General features: G+C 47.7%; 1 protein-coding gene across 1 annotated transcript in view; it reads left to right on the top strand.

The window, feature by feature from the left end:
• The first annotated feature begins 7,927 nt into the window (after positions 1–7,927).
• The window catches only part of INSR (insulin receptor), a 55,393-nt gene continuing 42,071 nt past the window's right edge, over positions 7,928–21,249 (top strand). Inside the window, exon 1 of the mRNA XM_019513646.1 lies at positions 7,928–9,306. Within this exon, the coding sequence (XP_019369191.1) occupies positions 8,766–9,306 (541 nt within the window). The 5' untranslated portion in view covers positions 7,928–8,765. The remainder of the gene's footprint in view (positions 9,307–21,249) is intronic.

Below are 21,249 nucleotides of genomic sequence, written 5' to 3'. Positions count from 1 at the left end.
CCGGGGCCGAGCCCGCTCTCGGCCGGCCACGGCGTCCCGCGCACGGGCGGGGACACGGGCCGCTGGCGCCCGCACAGAGCTGGGGCACTGCTCTTTGCAGTCTCTCGCCAGCGGTCCAGCCTGCTGCTGGCAGTTTGGGGGTATCTTGAGCTCTCCTAACTGAGGCCCCTGATTTAAGGCTTTGGGATCACTGAACCTACAGGTGGTGGCAGCGTGGGTTGGAAACAGCCAGCTTGTCAAATGCAAAGATCCCCTGAGCCTGTTGGAGGGTGAAAGCGCACAGGCCTGCGCACACGCATACAGAGCAGTTGTGCAAATTAAAGCACGATGCTCTTGCTTGACCGCTGCACCAGCCCACTGCCTTTCCTGGACATAAGCTTCTCCTGCGCGTCCCGCGTGCGCGTCTCGGACAGCAGAGAGAGTTCGCTCTGCAGGGACGTGCACGTTTTGCTCCTGAATCACAGGACTGGACCGTGTCACTACAGTCTTGTGTTTACGAAGCTGCTCACGCAGGCCTTACAGTCTGGTTGTACGCCGAGTTTCAGTCTGGAGGAAAGCTTTGTTCCCTGGAGGTTAAGATAGACTGTCCCCATCGCTCCCATCAAAGCCTGCCTCAGCAGACTTGTGGGACTCCTCGAAGCATCCCCGTAGCATGGGCTGCTGTCCTTGGCACGCTCTGCTTGCGGGCCGGACTGGGAGCGGGATGAAGAGTCCTTGTGGCCGAGAACAACCTGCAGCGCCCCGAGGCAGCTGGCAGGGAAGGGACTGTCTGGCTTGTACGGCAGCCCTCTGCCTTGCCCTGCCCTGCCCTGCCTTGGGCTCCGCGGGGTGGGGTGGCCTTCGGCTGACCAGCTCCTGAATGCCTTGCCCAGTACACGTGGGGATGCCCGTTGCTCCGGTCTGCCCTTTGCTTTCATCGGGGATGAACGTAACAGAGACGTTCTTATTTCTCCGGCTAGCTTAAAACCGGTAGCAGCTCCCAGGGCTGGGGGAGCGCGCAGTGCTCAGCTGAGCCTTTCGGGCTGGGCTGCGGAGTCTGTGTGCAACCAGCACAGAAGAAGCAGTCTCTGCGTCGGAGGAGGATTGGCCTTGGCTCAGCAGAGGTTTTTTTCCCCTTGCCTAGGAATAAAGACAGCAGCTGCCTGAGAGAGGTCATCTGAGGAGGCCAGGGGCATATAAACAGACTCTCACCTTCATCGTAGCCTGGTTTGAGCATGCTTCACTGTCCAGGTCTCGCTAAAGGGAGGAAAACAGTGCTTAAAACTAAACCTTGTTGTTTCATTGTTAGATCATCTGGTTGTTAAAACAGTGTGAAACAGGCCAGATCCCAGGTCTCAGCCCCTTCAGTTGAGGTCTTCCCTGGCCAGTGCCCTGCCTGATGTCGCATCTCCGCAGGGTGAGACCATCACTCGAGAGCCACGAGCAGTTGTAAAAACTGGAATGAAACTCGCTCTTCGTTACAGAAGCTCTGCCCCTTCCGACGTGCGATTCCTGAAAACCAGAATTGCGGGGAGGTGCCAAGGGTTTAGGTTGATCAGAATGGCTGCTGTTATCCACACGCTCGAGCAGGTTTTAAATACTCCAGTCAGCGAAATAAATTGTCTTGGCGTGCAGTGAGGACTCTGAATATGGGGCCGGAGCCTGTTGCGGTGAGTTGTTAGGGTTTGTTGTTCGCTATTACACCAAGTGTCACTCGTAGAAGTTCTCCCCATTAGACACTACCTTGGAAACTACAGTCTGACCTCAGGCCTCGTGTCTCTCTGCAGTACCTTGAGGGTGTCACTGGCAGACCAGTTTGTGCAGGAGCCTCTGCCACGTGTTTTGGAAGCACTGATGTGCCTTGCCACCAATCGACCGTCTCTGGGCAGCTCCGTGGTCCAGGACACAGGCGTGTTCTTCACCCGGGGCTCTGCCTCCTCGCTGCAGCAGGCTGCACACGGGCCTCTTCCCAACCTCCTTGAGGTCCATGCTCTGGCTGGCCTCGCTGCTTGACAGAAATAGGTGACATTTAGCGACGTGGGAATTTTGTCACTAGCATCAGTGAGAGCAGCATTAGGCCTTGTAGCTGCACTTGGAGCACAGATTTGAGGGTTAAATAGCTGATTCTGTGTTTGTTTCAGAAACCGTATTAAAAACTCTATAATAGCTGGTTTTTAAACTGCTGGTCTCTCTGTGCTGCCACTCACTTGACTAGTCTTCATATTGCCTTGTTGCTGATTTCTGCCCCTGCCCCTCCCCACCCCAGAAAGTCTTGCTGAGAGGAGATGTGGAAAAACACTTGCTGCTTTGCTTAAAACTGAGTTTTGTTTATGGTAACTACAGAATTAGAGGGGTCATGTGAGTGGTTACAACACCACTGGAGTCCAACTGCTCAGGAGAATTGAACTGTGCAAGAAGAGACAGATCTGCAGAAGACAAACCCAGATTTTCTGAAATAGCAGCAATTCTGTAACTTTGATCCATGAAGACGCTGCGTGTACTCAGCTGTACTTGAGGCCTGTGATGCAGGTGCTGGAGTGAGACCTGGAAGAGAGGAAGGCATGTGCAGGTGGTCCTTGTAAGTTGGTGCATAATGGTTAACACTTCTGATCTTACAGAAGTATGAAATTCTACAAAAAGTTTTCAGTAGAACTTCGTAAAAGATGCCAGTAACGATGGGTTGGGCCTTTGTTTAAAATATTCATGATTTAAAAAATAAATTGCTGTTCTTTTTATTCCAACTGGGTTGTTGCCCCATACCGATCACTGTAGCATTCAGGCGCCTTCCAGCCATGCATGTGCAAAGTGACTGGCGTCTCGCAGCGTTTGTTCACTCATCCTCTCCCCGGATAAGCTTATGCAGTGTCTTGTTGTTGGCAGTATTGTTTAAGTGGGGCAGGGGGATGGGGGTGCATGTATCTTTGTTTGCATGCCTGTTGCTGTCGATCTGTTAGAGCAGTGGTCCTCAGACTCTAGCCTGTGGAGCTCCCCAGAAATTTGGCAGTGGGGGAGCAGTGGCAGCTTTGCTCCCAGAGCCACGGGTGTCAATGATGCCACTGCTCCCCTGCCACCAGATATCCAGACCCTGTGGTGTGGATGGCACTGCTGTCTGCGTGCCAGATCCCTGTAGCGCGTGGTTGTGCTGCGGCTGGATCCGCTGTGCAGGGTCTTACCAGCGGGCCAGGTTGAACCCGTGTGTCCACCCTGCAGTGGGTCCAGCCCCATGCGCAGGATCTGGCCCGCAGACTGTCCCCGTGTCACTTCTCTGGCCTGTGTGGCTAGACTGCTCAAGCACCACCGTGTTAGAGAGACGTGGTCTCGGAGGCGCACCTGGCACTTGGACAGGAGGCGGGGGCTGCATGACGCCCAGTTCTGGAGTCTTTCACCCCACGGTTTCAGGCCGTTTCCTGGGAACATTTGTCTCTTCCACTGCACCAGATCAGGCTCCTGGTTCCTCACAGTCTCTGTCCCAAAGCTCGAGGTGCCCTTTTAGCTCTCCTGGATCCAGGCCGCAGAGGGCCTTGAGCATAAGGACCCAGACCGTGGGCGTGCTCCAGATTCGGTGTAGGGAGCGGGATAAGTCTGAAGACTCTGTGGTACTCTGTTGTTGGGGAGCTGCACTGAACTTTCTGTGCCAGTTGGCGTGGATGAGTGACCAGCTTCCTGCTCCGGCTGATTCCTCCTCCAGGCCTGGGGCAGCACGTTACACGAGTGCTCGGTGAGAAGCAGCAGTGTGGCTGCAGCAAAGCTGCTGGCCCCTCGGCGTGGCCAGAATGCCGAAGATCAAAATAGCAAATACAGATGTTTCAGTTTTTCAGCAGGAAAATGATACTGAAAACATCTCCTGTGTTACAGTGAGCAGATTTATTACCAGGTATTCCCCTGTTTCCTCTCCCCGTGCCCTCAAAGGGTATTTAGGTACTTTCTAATTTAAAGCTAGGTAGCATTTGGCAGAATAGTTGATTCAGAGGAGATACTCTTGAACTAAATGTGGTAGCCTTTGTGAAACCTCAGAGGGAAAGCCCCACTCGCTCCATGCGTGTCTGCCCTGAAAGCACCCTTCCTCTTCTAACTTGTTTTTGAGGACGGACTGGAACGGCCCGTGCAAGCTACGTCTGAGCCTTTCCCAATATTTTATTCCGTGCTTGCAATGTGCAGAAAGGTAACTCGCTGGCTGGCTCCTACCGTGGCCAAAGGTGTTGGTGAGGCAGAGAGGCTGCTTTTCATTGCTCACAGGGTTTCCTGTTCTACCTTGAAAAGCACATCACCTTTGATGTGTTGTGTGTGTGTGTGTGTGTGTGTGTGTGTGTTAACGTTCTCCCAGTAATGATTTATGAAGCCACTAGGATATAATGCCGGAAAATCCTATTGAGCAATAATATTGCTCAGAATCTTACAGTAGTGTTGCCAAGTTTAATTTTTATTTGTAATTAATCAGGTTTATGAACAATCATTAAGAGATTTTAATAAAATTCAGTAAAGTAGTTTAAAAAAAACCCACACTCGTGCCTGTTGAGCCAAGACAAGCTAGACAATTCACTGCCCTGAACGGTTGGGCCGTCAGGCTTTTGGGCCAGTGGGTGATTTAACTGCAACGTGTGCGTGGTGGCTGTATAAGGAGCGCCGCTTGCGTGGGTCATGGCACCGGGCCGAGGGGCTGCTGCCTCCAGCGCTCAAGGAGCGTTTTGGGAAGCGAATCCTTTGCACAGTGTGTTCCTGCAGGCTTTCAGAAAACACTTCACTTCTCTTACGCTTTGAAATGCATCAAACAAATTTCTACCACGTGCATGTGGGGGTTTTTGTAACTTTCAGTAGATTAAAGCATGGGTCTTTGATGCCTAATTTTTCATGAACGTGATTGTATCATGACAAGCTCTGGCAGCTTTGAGCATGTTAGGGTGTGCGCGAGATGGAAATGGATGCGGGTGGCTGAGTAACCAAGTGCTGTAGACCTTGCTGCTCGGGGGATAGTGCCCTCCGTGTCGATTCTTTCACGAGCCGCAGTGCCGGTCTTGCTGGGTGGGGACCCGGTGTGTTGGGACACGGTGCCATCGGTCGGAATGAAATGGCTGGTATTCACAGAGGAGGGCCCCGTCTCTTTTGCTCGCAGGAGCTGATGCACACGTTCCTGTGGTTAAAGTGTTTGCTTCGCCAGCTTTAAAATGCTGCCTTCCCTGCCAGGCCATAATGGCCCAGGAGACATTGGCTTCGTTGTGTGCATCTGTCTGTGTGCGCTCAGGGGAAGGCTCTGTTAGGAAAGCACAGAAGTGTCTCCATAGTTCGTGTGTGTTTGTTGCTTGGAGAATCCTCAAGAGAAATGGGAACGTTGTATAGCTCTCGTATGGAGGAAAAAGCAAATCCATAGCAAAGGTTACAATGAAATGGGTTAGGTGGCTTTATTGTGCAAGACCCACATGGTGATGGCAGTGGTAACCTTTAATGTCCAATATTAACGTTAACATTTGTTTATGGTTTGACTAGTTTTGGAAGTGGATTGAAGTTTTCTAGGATAAGTTAAAACAGACTGTGACAATGTAGTTCTCTTTGCATTCAGTGTTGTCCTTTGGACTCAAACATTGAAAAGTACTCTTGGATTGGTGGCTCACTATATTTTGGGGCTTGTGAAAGGGGTAGAATATATAAATCCACTTGTGTGAGATTACTCCTGTTGCTTTCATTTAAACCAAAGGTAAAAATACACTAGTTGAGGAAATCTACCGGCCCACCCATGATTGCTTCTGGACTGAAAGCAAATCCTTCTTAGCAGCAGGATACACTGAATGTATGCATTATGCAGAATGATATTAAGAGGGCCTTATTTCAATACGTGGTTTGCCAACCACAGGTAGATTATCTGTTCAAATTACTTGTTCTTGTTTATTTTTAAACCAGAAACTACGTTTTTAACAATCATTAACTGCCTCTTCTTAATGAGCTTTGAATGAATGACTCTGGATCCTCCAGAACCAAGCAGGGCTCAGCCAGCCTGTCCTCCTGTGGGCTCTGGTCCAGGGAAATGTTTAAGCATGTGCTAAGGTGGCTGCACTGAGATGTGCGCGCATGTAGAGATGCGTGTCCAGTGTGCTGCACCACCGGGAAGGGAGCATTTCTGGACACAACACCTACACGTATTCATCTCTGTTTTCTAACCCGAGCTAATGAAAGAATCTGCCATAGGAATCAATTTAAACGCCTCAGTGTTTAAGCAAGGATGATATCACTGATGGAAATCAAAGATAAATATATCACATGCCTTAAGCTAAAATGAAGAAGCACAAAATACTGTCTAGACTGAACATGCCTCACTTGTCCAATTGCTGTTTGAAAAGTAGCCAATATTGAGTCTTCAATTTTCCCGCAGTAATACTCGGTAGCACCACTAACAGTTAATACTTTAATTTGTATAGTACGGTGCCAGAGGAGTGCCAAGTGTTTTAAAAGCAGGTACCAAGGCAAGCCACAAAGAACGTGCAATCTAAACAGCTCCATACGCCTGAGCACGGCTTAGCAACACCTCTGTCTTTTGTGGTTAACTGATTTTGCAGTGCCATAAACGTAAATGTTTATAATGCAGCTGCCCAGGTCTGCTCCAGCGGGAATCTAGCGTGTACAAATTCTCTTGAGCTTTAGAAAATAAGCTGATGGCTTCAGTTTCAACTAATTGGAACTCTTCCTGCTAAGTACATCCTAGAAGATTTTGTTCTGGACTAGCTAGTCCTCTAACGATCACAAGTTGCAGGTAGTGAGACACGGCATTAAACACTGAGGTGTTTGAATGTAAAGGAATTTCAAGAACAGACTTTGTCTTTAGAATTTACAGAGCTTAATGGTCCTGTAATAGTGATTTTATTTTTGAAGGGACATGGTCACGTCTGACACTCCCAAACTTGTGCCTGTAACAAATACAGTGCTCCAGCTGGTGTGCCTGATGTAGTCGGTGCAGTAGAGATGTTTGTGTGGATGTTAATGAAATTAAATTAGGTTGCTGGCTCTGTACCCTGTAGCGGAGATAACAGTTAATAATCGACAACAGAATTAGACCCCAGAGATGAAGTCCTGCTTTAAAAGGCATGTGCAGGTAGGTGCCCTGGAAAAGTGCTAATTAGGTAAACACATAGAGATAGCGGTACCTGCCTGCACCAAATTAGACAGAGAAATGTTATCAAGTGTATGGTTTATTTTAGTCCAGCATTATTGTTTGCCTCTTGGCAGATAAGGGATTGGCTATGTCCCAGTGACAAATCCTGGGTTTTCTGAAGCACTTTAGAGAGTGCAGCGACTGGCTCTGAACCCGCATAGCTGCTGCCAGGAAAGGTGCTGAGGAACGCTTCCAGCGGCTCGGACCTTCACGGCAGAAAGATGCAGAGCGGTTTAAATACTGAAGTGAGAAATGGCTAGTAAAGGGCTTATCAGACCCATCCTTGTCTAAGTGATATGTTTGTTAGTCACATTTTGATCAGCTGTAGATTGCCCCTTGCAGGAATAGCTGGAGGATTAATGTCTACAAGCAAACAAAACCCCAGGTTTATTGGTGACTTTTCTATTCTAGTTTTTCATGGTGGTTTCTAGTCAGCTCTGTCTTTTGATAGCAGAAGTTTACAGACGACCAGGAGCAGTGTTGCCCTTCTCCTGCAGCAGGAGAATAGCAGAGCACAATAAAGGGGATTTTGGTATCCTCAAAAAGTGATGGCCAGAAATATTGAAAGCTTGGTGTGACCAGATGAGCAGCGTGGAGGAAATGGTTCTAGTGGGACCTGGAGGCCCTGGATCGCAGAGCGGCACTAGGCCTTTTGCTTGGGAGCCGGGTCTGCGGGCAGAGCGGTGCCTGTTGCTCTGCGGACTGCAGGGACCGAGCCAGTGGCTCTGCTGGAGTCGGTGTTGTGTGACCAGGCCCAAGGCTGAGCCCTCGGGCAACAGTTGAGCGAGGAACTTCAGCGGTGGTTTCAGCTGGACTTTGCTGGATGCTGTTTTTGATAGCAGACTCCAGTGGGGCTTTAGCTCTGTCGCCCAAACCTGCGTCAGCTGAGGAACGTCATTTTGCTTCTCGAATTGGCACAAATTAACCGAGTTGCATCTTTGGCTCCTTATTTTGCTAGAGCCTGTGTTCACGTTGCTCTTGTTTTCCTGTCACTGCTGAGGGCTCCAGAGAACTGGCAAAGTGAACAATGGCTCTGCCAAGTAAAGTGCTGAACGAGATACGGCAGGGAGAAGGTTCCCAACCTGGAACGTAATAACGGGCAAAGCAACAAATCTGAGCAGCGGGCTTCCTTCTCGGTTGCTGGAGCGAACTTGGACTTCATCAGTGATGTTGAGGCAGCAGCATGGGGTGCACTGCTGCATTTCCTTCCCTCTGTCTTCCTCCATCTGCTCCTCCCAACCAGGCCCCATTGCCCAATTACTCCCAGTAATCCCTTTGTATTAATTGCATAATCCAAAATGGGGTAGGTGTGTTGTTTTCTTGGCAACAGACTCTGCTGAGTAGACTCTTTCCTCTCTTGTAAATGCCAAATGACTGTATAAGGACTCTTGCTTCAACCTGGAGGCTCTGTTCGCAGTGAACATAAATTGAAATTGCAGATGACGGAGCATATGATCCTGTCTTGCAAACCCCTCCTATGTACGGGAGTGCTCCCTGCAGTGCGCTTCCCGCTGTTAGTCCCACGCTTCGAAGCGTCCCCCCTGCTGTTCGGAGCATGCAGTGCATTACAGGGTGTAGGAGCATGCCTGGTTCTTTAGAAAACAGTCAATTAATTGTTTTTGTTCTTTGATTTCCAGTTTGCAAGAGCATGGACATCCGGAACAACCTGACCCGGCTCAATATGCTGGAGAACTGCACTGTGATTGAGGGCCACTTGCAAATATTACTGATGTTCAAAACCAAGCCTGAAGATTTCCGTGAGCTCAGCTTTCCCAAACTGACTATGATTACAGACTACTTACTGCTTTTTCGGGTTTATGGCCTTGAAAGTTTAAAGGGGCTTTTCCCCAACCTCACTGTGATTCGAGGAACTCATCTCTTCTTTAACTATGCTTTGGTCATATTCGAGATGGTTCACTTGAAAGAGATAGGCCTTTATAACCTGATGAACATTACTCGAGGTGCTGTGCGGATTGAGAAGAACAATGAACTGTGTTACTTGTCCACAATTGACTGGTCAAGAATCTTGGACTCCGTGGAAGACAACTACATCGTTGCTAACAAGGATGATAAAGAGGAGTGTGGAGATGTGTGTCCAGGAACTGTGAAAGGAAAGAGCAACTGCCCACCTACTGTAATAAACGGCATCTTCATCGAGCGCTGCTGGACCCACGATCGCTGTCAGAGAGGTAGGAACGCAGAGCGCGAGATGGCTTTGAGTGTGCCCTGGTGGCAGTAAATCCATCCAGGTAGTGATAATACCGCCCTCTCCCCCTTAAGTGCTGCCTGTATTTCAGAGGTGAAAAGGAAGTAACAGAAATATTTATGAAACTTTTTTATTTTTCAAATGTTTGTGTCATTTTGTGGTTTTCTATTTAAAGAACCACATCTAAGAATACTTTAAGTTGCTTGCTGTAGATTAAGTACTAACCATTATCAGAAACTGGTTTCTGTAATATTTATTGTCTGTGTTGTTGTTGTTTTTCTCCAGGCTGGGTGACTAACCAATATCAGTTTCTCAACATTGCTATCTGGTTTTCTTTATGAACAAAAGTCCTGACAATTTACATTTTGGAAATGGCTTGGGGGTGGGGGTGGAATCGTGCATGTGCACGTGCATGTATGTCATCCTTGGATGAAGAAAGTGATGACTCAAATTCAAATTTCAACTCTTTATTTGATTGTTATACAGCAGCTCGCATCTTTTTTTATGTTTGGCTTTGATTGCTTGCAAAGTCATTCTCTTAACGTTTACTAACACACACAGACTTCCCTGTAGATCTTGTGCATTCATTTTACAAGACTTGGTCAAAATATTTAGAGTGGCAACACTTGTAATTGATACGTGACTTGAAAAACACACTTGACAAACTGTTGACACGAAGCTCTCGGATGCTAAGAGTTCTAGTCGGGTTCCTCTGCGCTCACGTTTTCAGCAGTGAACTATCTGTACTCGTGAGTGCCTTGTCGCACCTGCCTGCATTCCTTGAAGACTTTTTAAAATTGTTATTTGTTTTTGGTCAGCCATAAGCAGTGACAATGCAGTCACATGTGCAGGTAGGTTTCCTGCTAAGCATGGCTGGGATTACGTAATGGTTCTTTAGCCGAATCTGTTACTGGAACCTGTGTCTCTGTTTTTGTGCCAGCCACAAGCACTCGGAGCTTTCTTTTACCTTTCCAATTACCGTGTGGCAAGTCCGTGTACTGGATATTGAAACTGTGACGGCTGACCTGAGGCTTCTCTTATGATCTCAAGCAGCTATCCCAGCCCACCGAGCATCTTGACTCCTATCTTTCTGGTCTAGATCGTTTCCAGCTCTTTTGGTTTCTTTTTGGACCTGAGCCTGGGATGAAATGCAGTCAGTTGACCGTAACATTCTCAGTAGGATCCTTGTTCTAGGGGCAAAACCTTGGTGAAGTTGTATATTCAGAGCTTAATAAACCTATTGTAGGCTCTTTGTTTTGAGATTTGATGCTAGGGTGAGGGTGCCTTAAGCATTTCTAAGAGGCAGGCTGGCTGGGAGAGCTTCCTCTGTTCATTGCTTTTGCTTTCTACCTGTAGAGATGTTGCTGGTTGGTGTGCGACAAAACTTCTATTCATCACAAAGATATTTTAAAGAAGTGTGTGTGTGGAGATATTTATGTGAAATCAGTTCTGTAGCCAAAGACAAAATGCATAAAGCAACTTGGTGGTTTCCCTCCCAGCTTGCTTTCATTAGAGATCCCAAAGCCGAAACATCGCGAATGCTGACACGGATGCCTTCTTTGTTTGTCAGCGTTCGACCTGCAGTGAGTGTGCATTGTGCTGGACGGGATTCTCCTTCGGATACCACAGACCATGTACGTAGAGACAGCAGATCTGAGAGGAGGACGAACAATCATGAGGATTCAGGAGGAAAGTGAGAGCTTGCCCATCTGCTTCTCTAGCTTGGCTGGATTAAGGAGATGGATAATTCTCAATTTCTGTCAAAATCCATTTCTGGTTCTCTCTGGAGGGCCATTGAACTCCTTCCTCTTCCTTCAGTCTACAGGGGAGTGCTGGCAGTGGGACCTGCGCTCTCCTGAATATCTGCTTTTAGCTCTGGGTGCTAAGCACGCTAAGAAGTTTTTTGGCCTTTCCTTTTAGAGAAGTTCTTGAACTTCACCTTTTAAGGCATCTCAGACTTAAAATTTACTGCTCTTCTCCCTGCGCTCCAAAATAAAGCAGAGGCAGGGTTGATGTAGATGCTAACAGATAACGTGATGTGGCAGTCAGGGTCCTTTAGAGGCATGTTGTTGCTAATTTGGAGGTGCCTCACCCCCACCAGCATTTAATCCCTGCTTCATGTGATTGATGCATGGAGCAGGGATTAAATGCGTCTCTTCCCCATGCAATTTCCTTTACCAACTTTTTACAATATTTGAGCAAGCAAGCAGACGTTTAACGTTGTAAGGAGGACTGCTAATATAGGGATCGGTCTCCTTCTGTTCTGGAGCAGAGACCAAAAAGCCCACTTATGAAATTGTACCTTTCAGTTTCTCGTGTTTTCAGGTTCCCGTCACATGCTTACCAGGATTCTCTCTTGCCATTTCACATGCTCCTCTGGGAACGGGAACTTTTCTGATGTGGGGGAGGGAGCAGGGCACGGGAGTATAGCTTGGCTGCTTCAGCAGCATCTCTGGACCTCCATCCCTGCCCTGTTTCATGAGTAGGGTTTCTCTTTGGTTGAGTGGTTGGTTTCTTTAAATCAATCCTGATTCCTGCTCTGCAGCAAACTCTTCTTTATTTGAAGCATAAAGACACCAAGCTTATGCCCAAGACTTCGAATCATGCTTGTGCAGCTGTAACTCGAGTCGAGAACGTTTAGTTAGAGGTAATGGCTTTGAGGTTTTCGTACTAAAGGGTCTATTGGTGACTGAGTTTTGCTGAGGTCAGAATTAAGATTGTGCCTATGTGAGATTTCGTAGGAATTATATTGGTGTCTGAGGGCAGTTGCACGTTGGAGGTAGCAGAGACTTTTTGCAGTGCTGAGGAATGGCATATACTTGGGTGTTAAGAGACGGTTCAGGATATGAATGTTAGTTTAACTAATGATTTCCTTGATTTTTAGTGACTTGTGTGGGTGAGGAAAAAGCAGTTCAATTAACATTCAGGGATGTTTTTTAAAGGCCATTGTGCACCTTCAGGTTCATTTTGCTAGAGCATTTTTTAAGTTATACATTCTTTTTTTTTATTTTTGTAATCACCTTGATGACACAGGTTGCAGTTCATTGCAGTCTGTTCAGCTAGAATTGGTCTTTCCTGAAGAATTTAGTAGACAAAATAACTGAAAAGCCAGTGTCTCTGACCTCAGATCTGGCAGGGCGGGTTTGTCAAACATCACTTTCATATTTTGCATTTTTTTCCATGTGGCTTTCCCTTTTAACTGTAATAGAAATACCATGTGTGCGTCTCTCGCTTGAGGAGGAATGGCTCTGCCTTCTGATAGGATTCCCCCGTAGCCTCTCTGCTCTCAAGTTCCTTTCTTCAGCCACGTCTCGGGATACACAAATGGGTTTAAGTATCTTGGAGAGACTTTTCAGTCATTTGCTTGCAACTGGTGTCCCATGCTCACTTAGAGGAGGGGAGAAGAACAAGAAGATGAGGAGAAAGAATGACAGGGAGCTGGGAGGAAATGTGAAATGAATAAAAATAAGCTAGAAGACAGTCTACATATACTATCTGATAATCCCCATGTATTTATCCGACGGGGGGTTCCTGGGGTGCAGACTGTTGTGACTCTGGGGCTCCACGGGACCCTCGAAGTTTGAACCAGCGACTTGGGCAGGTTACTTGCAAGGTTTGCAAATGTGCTCTTTCTTCTGAGCCCTCCTGCTGGCAAGGGAGCTGGCGGGCAGTATGGCTGGAACGGGTGGCACTGTTACCCTCATCCGAACAAAATGAATATTTTCATCAGAGGTGGTGAGTAAGGTGATGCTTAACTGTTGATCCTAGTGCAACTGGCAGCTTGGGGTTGCAAGAAAGAGTTGTAACAGAAAAACTAGCTAGCCTAGTGGTGCTGTGTCTTGTCCTCAGGTTCTTGGTGTGTGTCTGCAGGAAGACTAGTTCTGGTCTTGCCCACTGAAAAGAACAAAAAGAGTCTGCTGGGAAACGTGGGGCCTGAGTTACAGAAATGGCAGCTTGCTTCTGCTTCCTATAGAAAGCTGTGCAACAAAGCACCCACAAAAATATCCTGTGGCCCGAAGCTCTCGGCATCTGCCCTCAGACAGAAGTGACGGCCCTTGGAGGTGGTGTTGCCAGGGGAAATTCTGCTGCAATGCGTGTCTTCGAGGCGGGTCTGAGTAGCAGAGCTCAGAGGTGTGTGTGGGAAATGTTTTGTGTTGTTTACTTAGGTAGAAATATTACTTAGCAACAGCTTCCTGTGATTTTTATGTGCTGGGAATTTCTGTAACCATAAGATTGCTTTTATCACCTTTGCATGGGAAAGGGGTCTTAAAGGGAGCACCGAGGTTGGATGACTTGCCAACCTCAAGGGCAAGGTATTTTTAAAATTTGAAACACAAAGAAGTTTTTTCCAGTGGTGAGCACACAAAGTGGAAGTGTTCTTTATGTCTGGAGATCTGATAAGAATTGGCCTTTTTTCCCAGCTTTAACAGATGCCAGATGGAAGTTAACACCCGATAGTCTCAGTGGGGCGTCTGTTCCAAACCTTGCCAAATGACAGCTTTATTGAGCACATGCAGTGCTCGTGGTTGAGGCTGTTGTGATGCTTCTAAAATGGTTAGGCCCTTTAAACTAATTCAGTTAGCTTATTGAGAGCAGCTAGGAGACTGGGGGCATGGTGCAACTCCAGAATTCAGAGGCAAAATAGATTATGCAGTGAGGGATTGAAAACTGTAGGATGAATTATTCAAATTCCTGTTTAAACAGGTTACTCATGGCCTACTTCAAACCCAGGGCTTTGCGAGTGGGCCTTGTTTTGGCTTCCTTCCTTATTTTAACTATCTGGCTCTCAAGGGCACCACATAAGGCTATTGTCCTTGAGGCTGAAGGGACTTTGGTGCCCACTGTTCCCTCTTGCCAACATCTCTCCTGTGCTGCTGCATGCGGCTCCTGAATTCTCCCTGCCTCCCCAGACTCGCCCACACTGCCCCTTCCACGGGATTTGCCTCTCTTCCTTGTCTGCTTCAACCCCTTCTGTTTAGTTTGCTCTCTCGCTCAGTGACTGCAAGTTCTCTCTTCTCCAGCATCAGAGTTTTGACCCAGCCACCTTTGACCCAGGCCAGCCTTTTTGCTGTGTAACGAAATGCGAGCTTAGCCCAAGCTGAAGGCTTGTAAGGAAGGCTGGGGGGAGTTCTTGTCCAAACAGAAACGCGGCATAGTGAGGAAAGAGTGGCCTTGGTTTCCTCCTGGCCCTGCCACGGAAGCTGCAACGGTCTCTGTCCTCGTAGCATCGTGTTAGTCCTTCTGTTTCCTCTGTGGAAAAAGTCGCCACCTTCGCTGATTGGTGAAGGAAGGGTCACCACTGTGCCTCTCTGTCCTAACGTCATGTTTGCCAGCTCTTTGTACCTGATGCGTGGTTAGGATCATCTGAGAACACACCGTGTCCTCGCGGGCTCTGGGATGCTGTCTGGTGTCTGTCAAACCTCACGTGGGTCCAGGCAGTAGGTAGATTTTGATGTTTAGCTCCTTCGGGTTCACCTGTTTTTCTTGCCACTGTGAAACGAAGCTCTGAGCCAGGGGGTGAGGTGCCAAAATCTATTTTCAGATTAGAGTTGTCCATGATGCCGGAGGAGGAGGATTAGCTCTGATATCCATGTCAGTGACTCACCATGCAAGGTAGTCATTTATTGACATTTTCAGTGCCAGCCATTAACTTTGTATCTGGCACTAGGTTCTGTGTTGATGTGGTAGAAATACAGTTCATGGGCAGGAAAAATGGGTTTTCCATGCATTTGTTGAAAACTGAAGAGTGCAGAGGATGGAAACGGGCCTGTACTTCCAGATTCTGGCTCTCTTCCCCATCCGTGGGAGATGCTGTTGGACATAGCGAGAACGCAGCATAGAACGGGAATGTAACGAATGACCTACTTCCACAGAAACCGGAACGTGAAGAAATCCGGGATGTCCTCGGCTCCGTCCGCTCCTCAGGCAATAACTTCCTTTATCGTGTGCGCACCCCTAGATCTTGTAGGGGCACTTGAAAGCCCAGGAGCCGGCTTGCAATGCTTTTTCTTTAAACCTTGCTCTACATCCACGTACTTTCCTCAGTCTCTTCTACTCTGCCTCATGTTGGGTACAGGTTTGTTTTTTAAAATTATCCTGGCAGATCTTTCCAGCTGCAAAGCAGCCCAAGCTCTGAACTGTTTCAAATGGACACTTCTTTTACGCTACTAGCCCAGCCTTGTAAAATGCTCGTAGGCTCCAGCCAATGGAAACTGTAGCCTCCGCTTGCATCAAACTGTAGACGTAGGCTGAGACTAGGCATTTTTTTCCCTTAAATAATTTGGTCCCATGTACAGACTTCAGTGAAGAGCAGCCAAGGAAGAAATACTGTAATGGATTTTCTCCAGAGTGCTTAATTCTGTAATTACCAACCGTCTCGGAGGCAAAGCGGAGCAGGTGATTGACATGGCAAAACAAGAATGCACAACGGTGCGAGAGGCGGTAAGGAAGAATATTGTATTCGGTTGCTAAACTGAGTATTGGAGAGGAGAGGAGATCTAATCAGGAAAGTCAGAACTTGGTACGGACTTCAGTATTAATGTGTGGATTCTTAGCACGCGGGCAGGATTTGGGAGCACATCAGCAGGGTGTTGGTTTCTGTCTCCTCTTATAATATGTATGACCAGTATCTTAGTGCTCCAGCTCTTCCGCTTCTTGGTCCAAGCGCATGGCACATTTTGAGTTTGGACACTTTGCCTTGCATCAAAATATGGACCAGTTTGTGTCACGCTGGACCATCGAAGGGTGGAAGGCGGGAGACAAACAGCTAGTCCGAATGTGCAACCCTGTGAAGGTCATTGGGGAAGGCTTCAACCTCTGGGCATAGAAGTGTTTTTTACTGATGGGTGTTTCAGGCTTGGTCCTGGCAAGGCCACACACTTCACCTTTTGTCCTTAGTATTTTTATAATGAAGGTATAAAACCTTTCTCTCTCTCCCTCGTTAAATGTGCTTCTTGCATTTGAAGCAAGGGAGATGAAAATGAATATTAAATGCATTGCGGGAGATTGTGGACAGTCTATAAGCTGTTTAAATTGTATTGCCAAATCTTTAAAAAATGCATTTTCTTTCCTCTGTTCTCCTGTCAAAATGACTTGAGGCTTTAATTTTGGTTTTTGAAGTGGCATTTAACAGAAGTTGGTCATTAAGATTATTGTTTTGGAAACTGATAACTTTAAAAGGATTAGTGTAAGTCTGAAATAAAAATGTAGGTGTGTGCTGTTAAACCAACTGAACCGAGTCACTTGGCAGAGCCTTGGGGAGCATCATCTTCCAGCAGAGAGAGCTTAACAAGTATTGCCTCTGCACAGAAATTCTGCGTTGAGACAGTGGTGCAAGTGTGATCAATGCAGAGCTTGTTCCCAGCCTCAGGCTTTAGGAATTGGGCACCTTTCAGCTCATTATGAGATTCAGGAAGGAGTTGTCTGTGTCCTGGAGGAAGCAACACTGAGACCTTCTTGGTTTGTAACAATAGGTGGTTAAAAGCTCAGTGATCATGCTTCCCGATTGTATCCTCTCATTGTGTGCGATTTCCTATTGGAGGGATGTGAATTAGCTTGCTGGGATTTTATTCTTCTTTATTAGGATCCTTGCAGCTCTTTGGCCAGAAGGAGCGCTGGGTGGCAGGAGGCTGGGAAGCTATGGCTGAAATCTCTGCCAAGCCATTCGTGTTCAGAGTCTGAGTTACCGGTTTGGACCAGGCTTCATGCTTGGCAGTGTGTGACCGTGTGGAGCAAGGGCTGTCTGGTCCACTTGTTGAAGTGCTTCCTCGGCCGACTGGGTGTATTCCTCGTCTTCTCTTGGCTTCGGGTGAGGACAGCAGGGCAGTCGTGGCTGCTGACCTAAGGTTGAGAGGCCTGAAGCTTGTGCTCTCTGTCATCTTTCTCTTCTGTATGAAGAGGATGATTACTGTGACTGTACATACTTTTTTAACCTTGGCTGGACATTTTTAACTTCTTGGAGTCCCTGCATGAAAAGCCAGTGACTAGTTTGGCCAGCTTCAGCTGAGATTAAAACCTTTCCTACCTTGGTGTTTCTTCAGGTTTTTTGAGGATTAGAGCCTGACAGGAGTAGTAGAGGTGGACAGAGATGGCACAAGATGCACCCAGGAGTGGCTAGCAGGGTATCAGTGTGAATTCCTTAACTTTGGGATGCCAGAGGAAAGGATTTTTGTATATACAGGCGGTCTAATAAAGGTACTACCCACAAAAATCCTTGCCTCGCACTCTTTGTGGACTGTCCCCAACATATAGCTGGAACAAACTTTCCTGGCTGTTGCTGTACAGCCTGGGTTGTGACCCAGGCATGCTGCAAAGGCTGTGTTTCCTCCTTGGGCATTTTGGGAGGCTGCGTGTACTGAGACAGAGGAGGATCTTCATGTGTTGGCATATGATATGCCTGAGTAGAGGATGGGGCTCTTCATATGGCTGGGAGAGTCGGAATCAAGGTTTTGTGCTGAGTGCTGTTCCTCGGACCTTATGTTCTTAGTGGATGGCTTTAGCACTTGTGATATACTCAGTGCTCTGGACATGTGCCAGAGAGAAATAATAATCCAGCTAAAGAATTCATTAAGTGTGACTTTAATCTTGTATAACAGAGTTTAGAGTTGTTCTTTTTCAAATATGTTAAGGCCTGCTGTTAAGTGTCATGTTTGAATTCAACTTCAGCCCTTCAAAGAGCTCTGCAAGCACACGCTGCTTTGTCCCAGCCCTTCCGCGGTGGGCGCTTCTGCGCGGCTTTGTTTGTATCGGAAAGTAAGGAGTGACCTGGTATTATTACGTGTGTGTCCCCTGAGCTGCTGCAGCTCACATCTGCAGCACGGTAAAACTTTTTGGTGGGAAGGAGGAGTCTGTCTTTCTTGAGCTGTTTATAGAAGTTCACGTATCGTTTGTTTTTCCACGTTTTGGAGACGTGCAATCTGGGTGCCGGTCACTTGGAATTCCTGCAGAATTGCTGCCGCTGGTATGCGGCCACGCTGGAATTTCAGGGCCCTGACGTGATGAGCCCTGCCTGTCCTGTCGGACCCGGCTCGAGTTACAGGGAAAGGCTGCTGGTTGCGGCAGAGCCATGGGCCAGGTCTGCCACAGACCAGGGGAAATGTTTGCAAACTGGGGCTGTGAGGCCTGTGAACACTTGCTGGGGCATTTTAGTCTGATCTCTGAAGAAGTGTTTTAGACCGGTGTCCTCCTTCTTTCGTCCCACTTGTCTCCTAGTTCCCCAAGCTTCTTCATCAGGATAGCTGCTGTACAGCAGATGTTGTTTCTCTCGAGGCTGCAATACGTAGCATTGAGGCTGCGCAGGCAGCAGCACCCGTGTGAGCTACGTGTTCAGAGAGCCGCGTGCAAGTGCCCCCCTCCTGCCCGGAGGAGCTGGCACGCTGCAGAGGTTGCGTGCGGATCCATCTCGGGGAGTGCGAGGGGCAGGTGGGCCCCTTCTCTTTTCCCTGCCAGGAGGAGAGACACTGCCCAAGATTAAAAATGACATTCAGATGCACGGTGGGTAGGGTGGCAGAAAATGGTGCGCTTTGCGCTGGCCAGCTTCCCTCATTGATGAGAAGAGTTGGGTCAGCTTCACACCATATTATGGGGAGGAGGAAATATTTTGTGGCACAAGCAGTGCTGCTGAGGTCATCGGCTTTCCTTATTGCAGCATGAGATCTATTAGCTTTTGTCCTATGCCTGTTACTCCACGAATAACCGAGTTTTACCCAGTGACTTTGCAGCAGAAAGTGAAGGCCCAGTGGTTGTAAAGAATGAATGGTGTCTGCAGCTTGAATTTACAGGTAGCTCTTCAATATGAGGCAAAAAATATATCTTCAGGTGCTGTTCCCCCCTTTCCCCTGCCTGTGTTGTGGTATTGTCCCTTTCTTCCTACTCTTCTGGATATCGGCAACTTCTTCACAGAGTGCAAGGGATAATACCTGGAACTTAGGCAGTCTAGCAAGTTCGTCTGAGACCTAATGTGCTGCCAGATAGATAAATGAATCGGAAACTGTAAAGCAAAGCAGGAAGCTTTATTAGTGTATTTGACTTTTTTTCTTTTCGTAAAGAAATAAGAATATTGCAAACCTGCAACTCATTAACCACCAGCAGAGGTAGAGGCATCTTGCCATTACCATTTCAGCTGTGTTAGGCATTCGCGTTAATTCATTGCACAGTGATATATATATAAAATTTTAAATACTTAATTGCCCTTAGAAACATCAATTACAGCTTGAGCAGCATAGAAATGGTGCTTGACTCTCAAAACAGAACAGATGTGCTACGGGTAGCACAGAATTTGATGACAGCCCTGGCAAGAGGGGCTCGATTTCCCTTTGCCTTTTCCTAAATGCCGTGTCTCTGCACCAAGGCCGATTGCACTACAAGTGTTTACACAGCTTCAGTGCAGCGCTCCCTTGCAAGTACCCCTCAGACCTCCCAAAAAAAGCCAGAGAGGAAGTAGAGCTCCTCACTGCAGTGTCTGGCTGCCTGGAAGTCTCACTCGGCTCAGAGGCATTGGGGTTGTTCGTTAACATACAGGTGAAACAGGCTTTAAAAAGTGATACCCTGTGTTCCTGTCCTGCGGACTGGCAGATTGCAGACCCACGGGGTATGTGCAAATTGTGTAACTCTGCCGGGGCCCTGATGGTGGGTATCCAGCGGCAGTCTCACCAGCCGGCTCTGGGGAAAAGGGCTTCTGTCCACGTACTGCGCCGAATTCCCGGAGAGAAGGGAAATATGTCGAGTGCAGATGACTTTCTCTTCCACATTACATTAATCTTATCTCCCCAGCTGTTTACATGACTTGTGTAACATTCGGCTCCTTCATTGAGGCTTAAGTAACAGGTCACTGGCTTCACACACAATTAGGAAAACTCTCTTTAAAAGCAGACATCTGCAGCAAATGTGACATTTGGTCTGAAGAGCATAAGATGTCAGGCTTTTGGTCTGCTCACTGCAGTGATTCTCGGACTTTTTAGGCACCCATCGTTAGACTCACAGCCACCCTCGGAAAGTGCCAGCTCTTCATTTTCACTTGTTTTTTTTGAGCCCAGAAAAATAACAGAGCAAGTCTTCTGTTTTGGAGAACTGGGGAAATCCATGACAGGGCAGAGCATTTTGGACCTGGTGAATTCCCACTTAAAATCTCCGGATTTATCTTGTGAATCCTGTTGGCATGTCTGACAGTGCTCGCTAGCATTGGGTGACACCTCGCAGCACCCATGAAAAGATCTCAAAACACCCTAGGGTGCTGCGGCACCTGGTTGAGAGTCACTGGCCTCGTGCTTGTATTCGGGCAGGGCAATACCCTGAATAAGCCCTCAGTAGAGAATAGCTGTGCTAGCAAAAATGGGAGTTAATTCCCCACAGCGTGATGCTAAATGGAGGTGATCAGTCGGAGATGAGCATGTCACTTTTCAGCAGGCTCTGATCTCTCTGATAACGAGGAACTCCAGGTTTCATTTTGGAACAAACTTTAAGCTTAGTCAGCAGTGAGGATTACAGCAGGTGTCCAGTGAGCTAGCGCAAAGAATGATTTCAATGTGAAGGGGAGGTACAGCTCTAAATCTGTGTCCCCTTTGTTAATCAAGAGGATTAAGCAGGAGTGCGGTTACTGCTACGGAGCATTTTGTCTTGTGTGGAGGCAGCACAGTGTAGTGGGTAGAGAGCAGGATTGTCTTGGCAGCAATGGTGCGGCCACGGGCAAGTCACTGCACTTTGCGACTTGCCGTGGAGCTTGATGAGGAATTTTTTGGAGCGTGTTCCCGGGGCCTGTGCACCACCTGGGGAGGAAGTTCGCATTGCCGGCCCGCAATGAGGCTTCTTTACTGGACGCAGGAATTGCCCCTAAGAACTGCAGATGCTGTTTGTTCTGCGGCAGTGGCTGGCTCTACGAGGGCACTGTAACCTCCTGAAACTAGGAAGACGAATATTACTGTTAAAATCA

Source organism: Gavialis gangeticus, unplaced genomic scaffold (genome assembly GCF_001723915.1).
Source record: "Gavialis gangeticus isolate Ggan-Ray unplaced genomic scaffold, GavGan_comp1, whole genome shotgun sequence".
NCBI classification, from domain to species: domain Eukaryota; kingdom Metazoa; phylum Chordata; order Crocodylia; family Gavialidae; genus Gavialis; species Gavialis gangeticus.
Note: the sequence above shows the minus strand (reverse complement) of the source record. Positions and strands in the feature narration are given on the sequence as shown.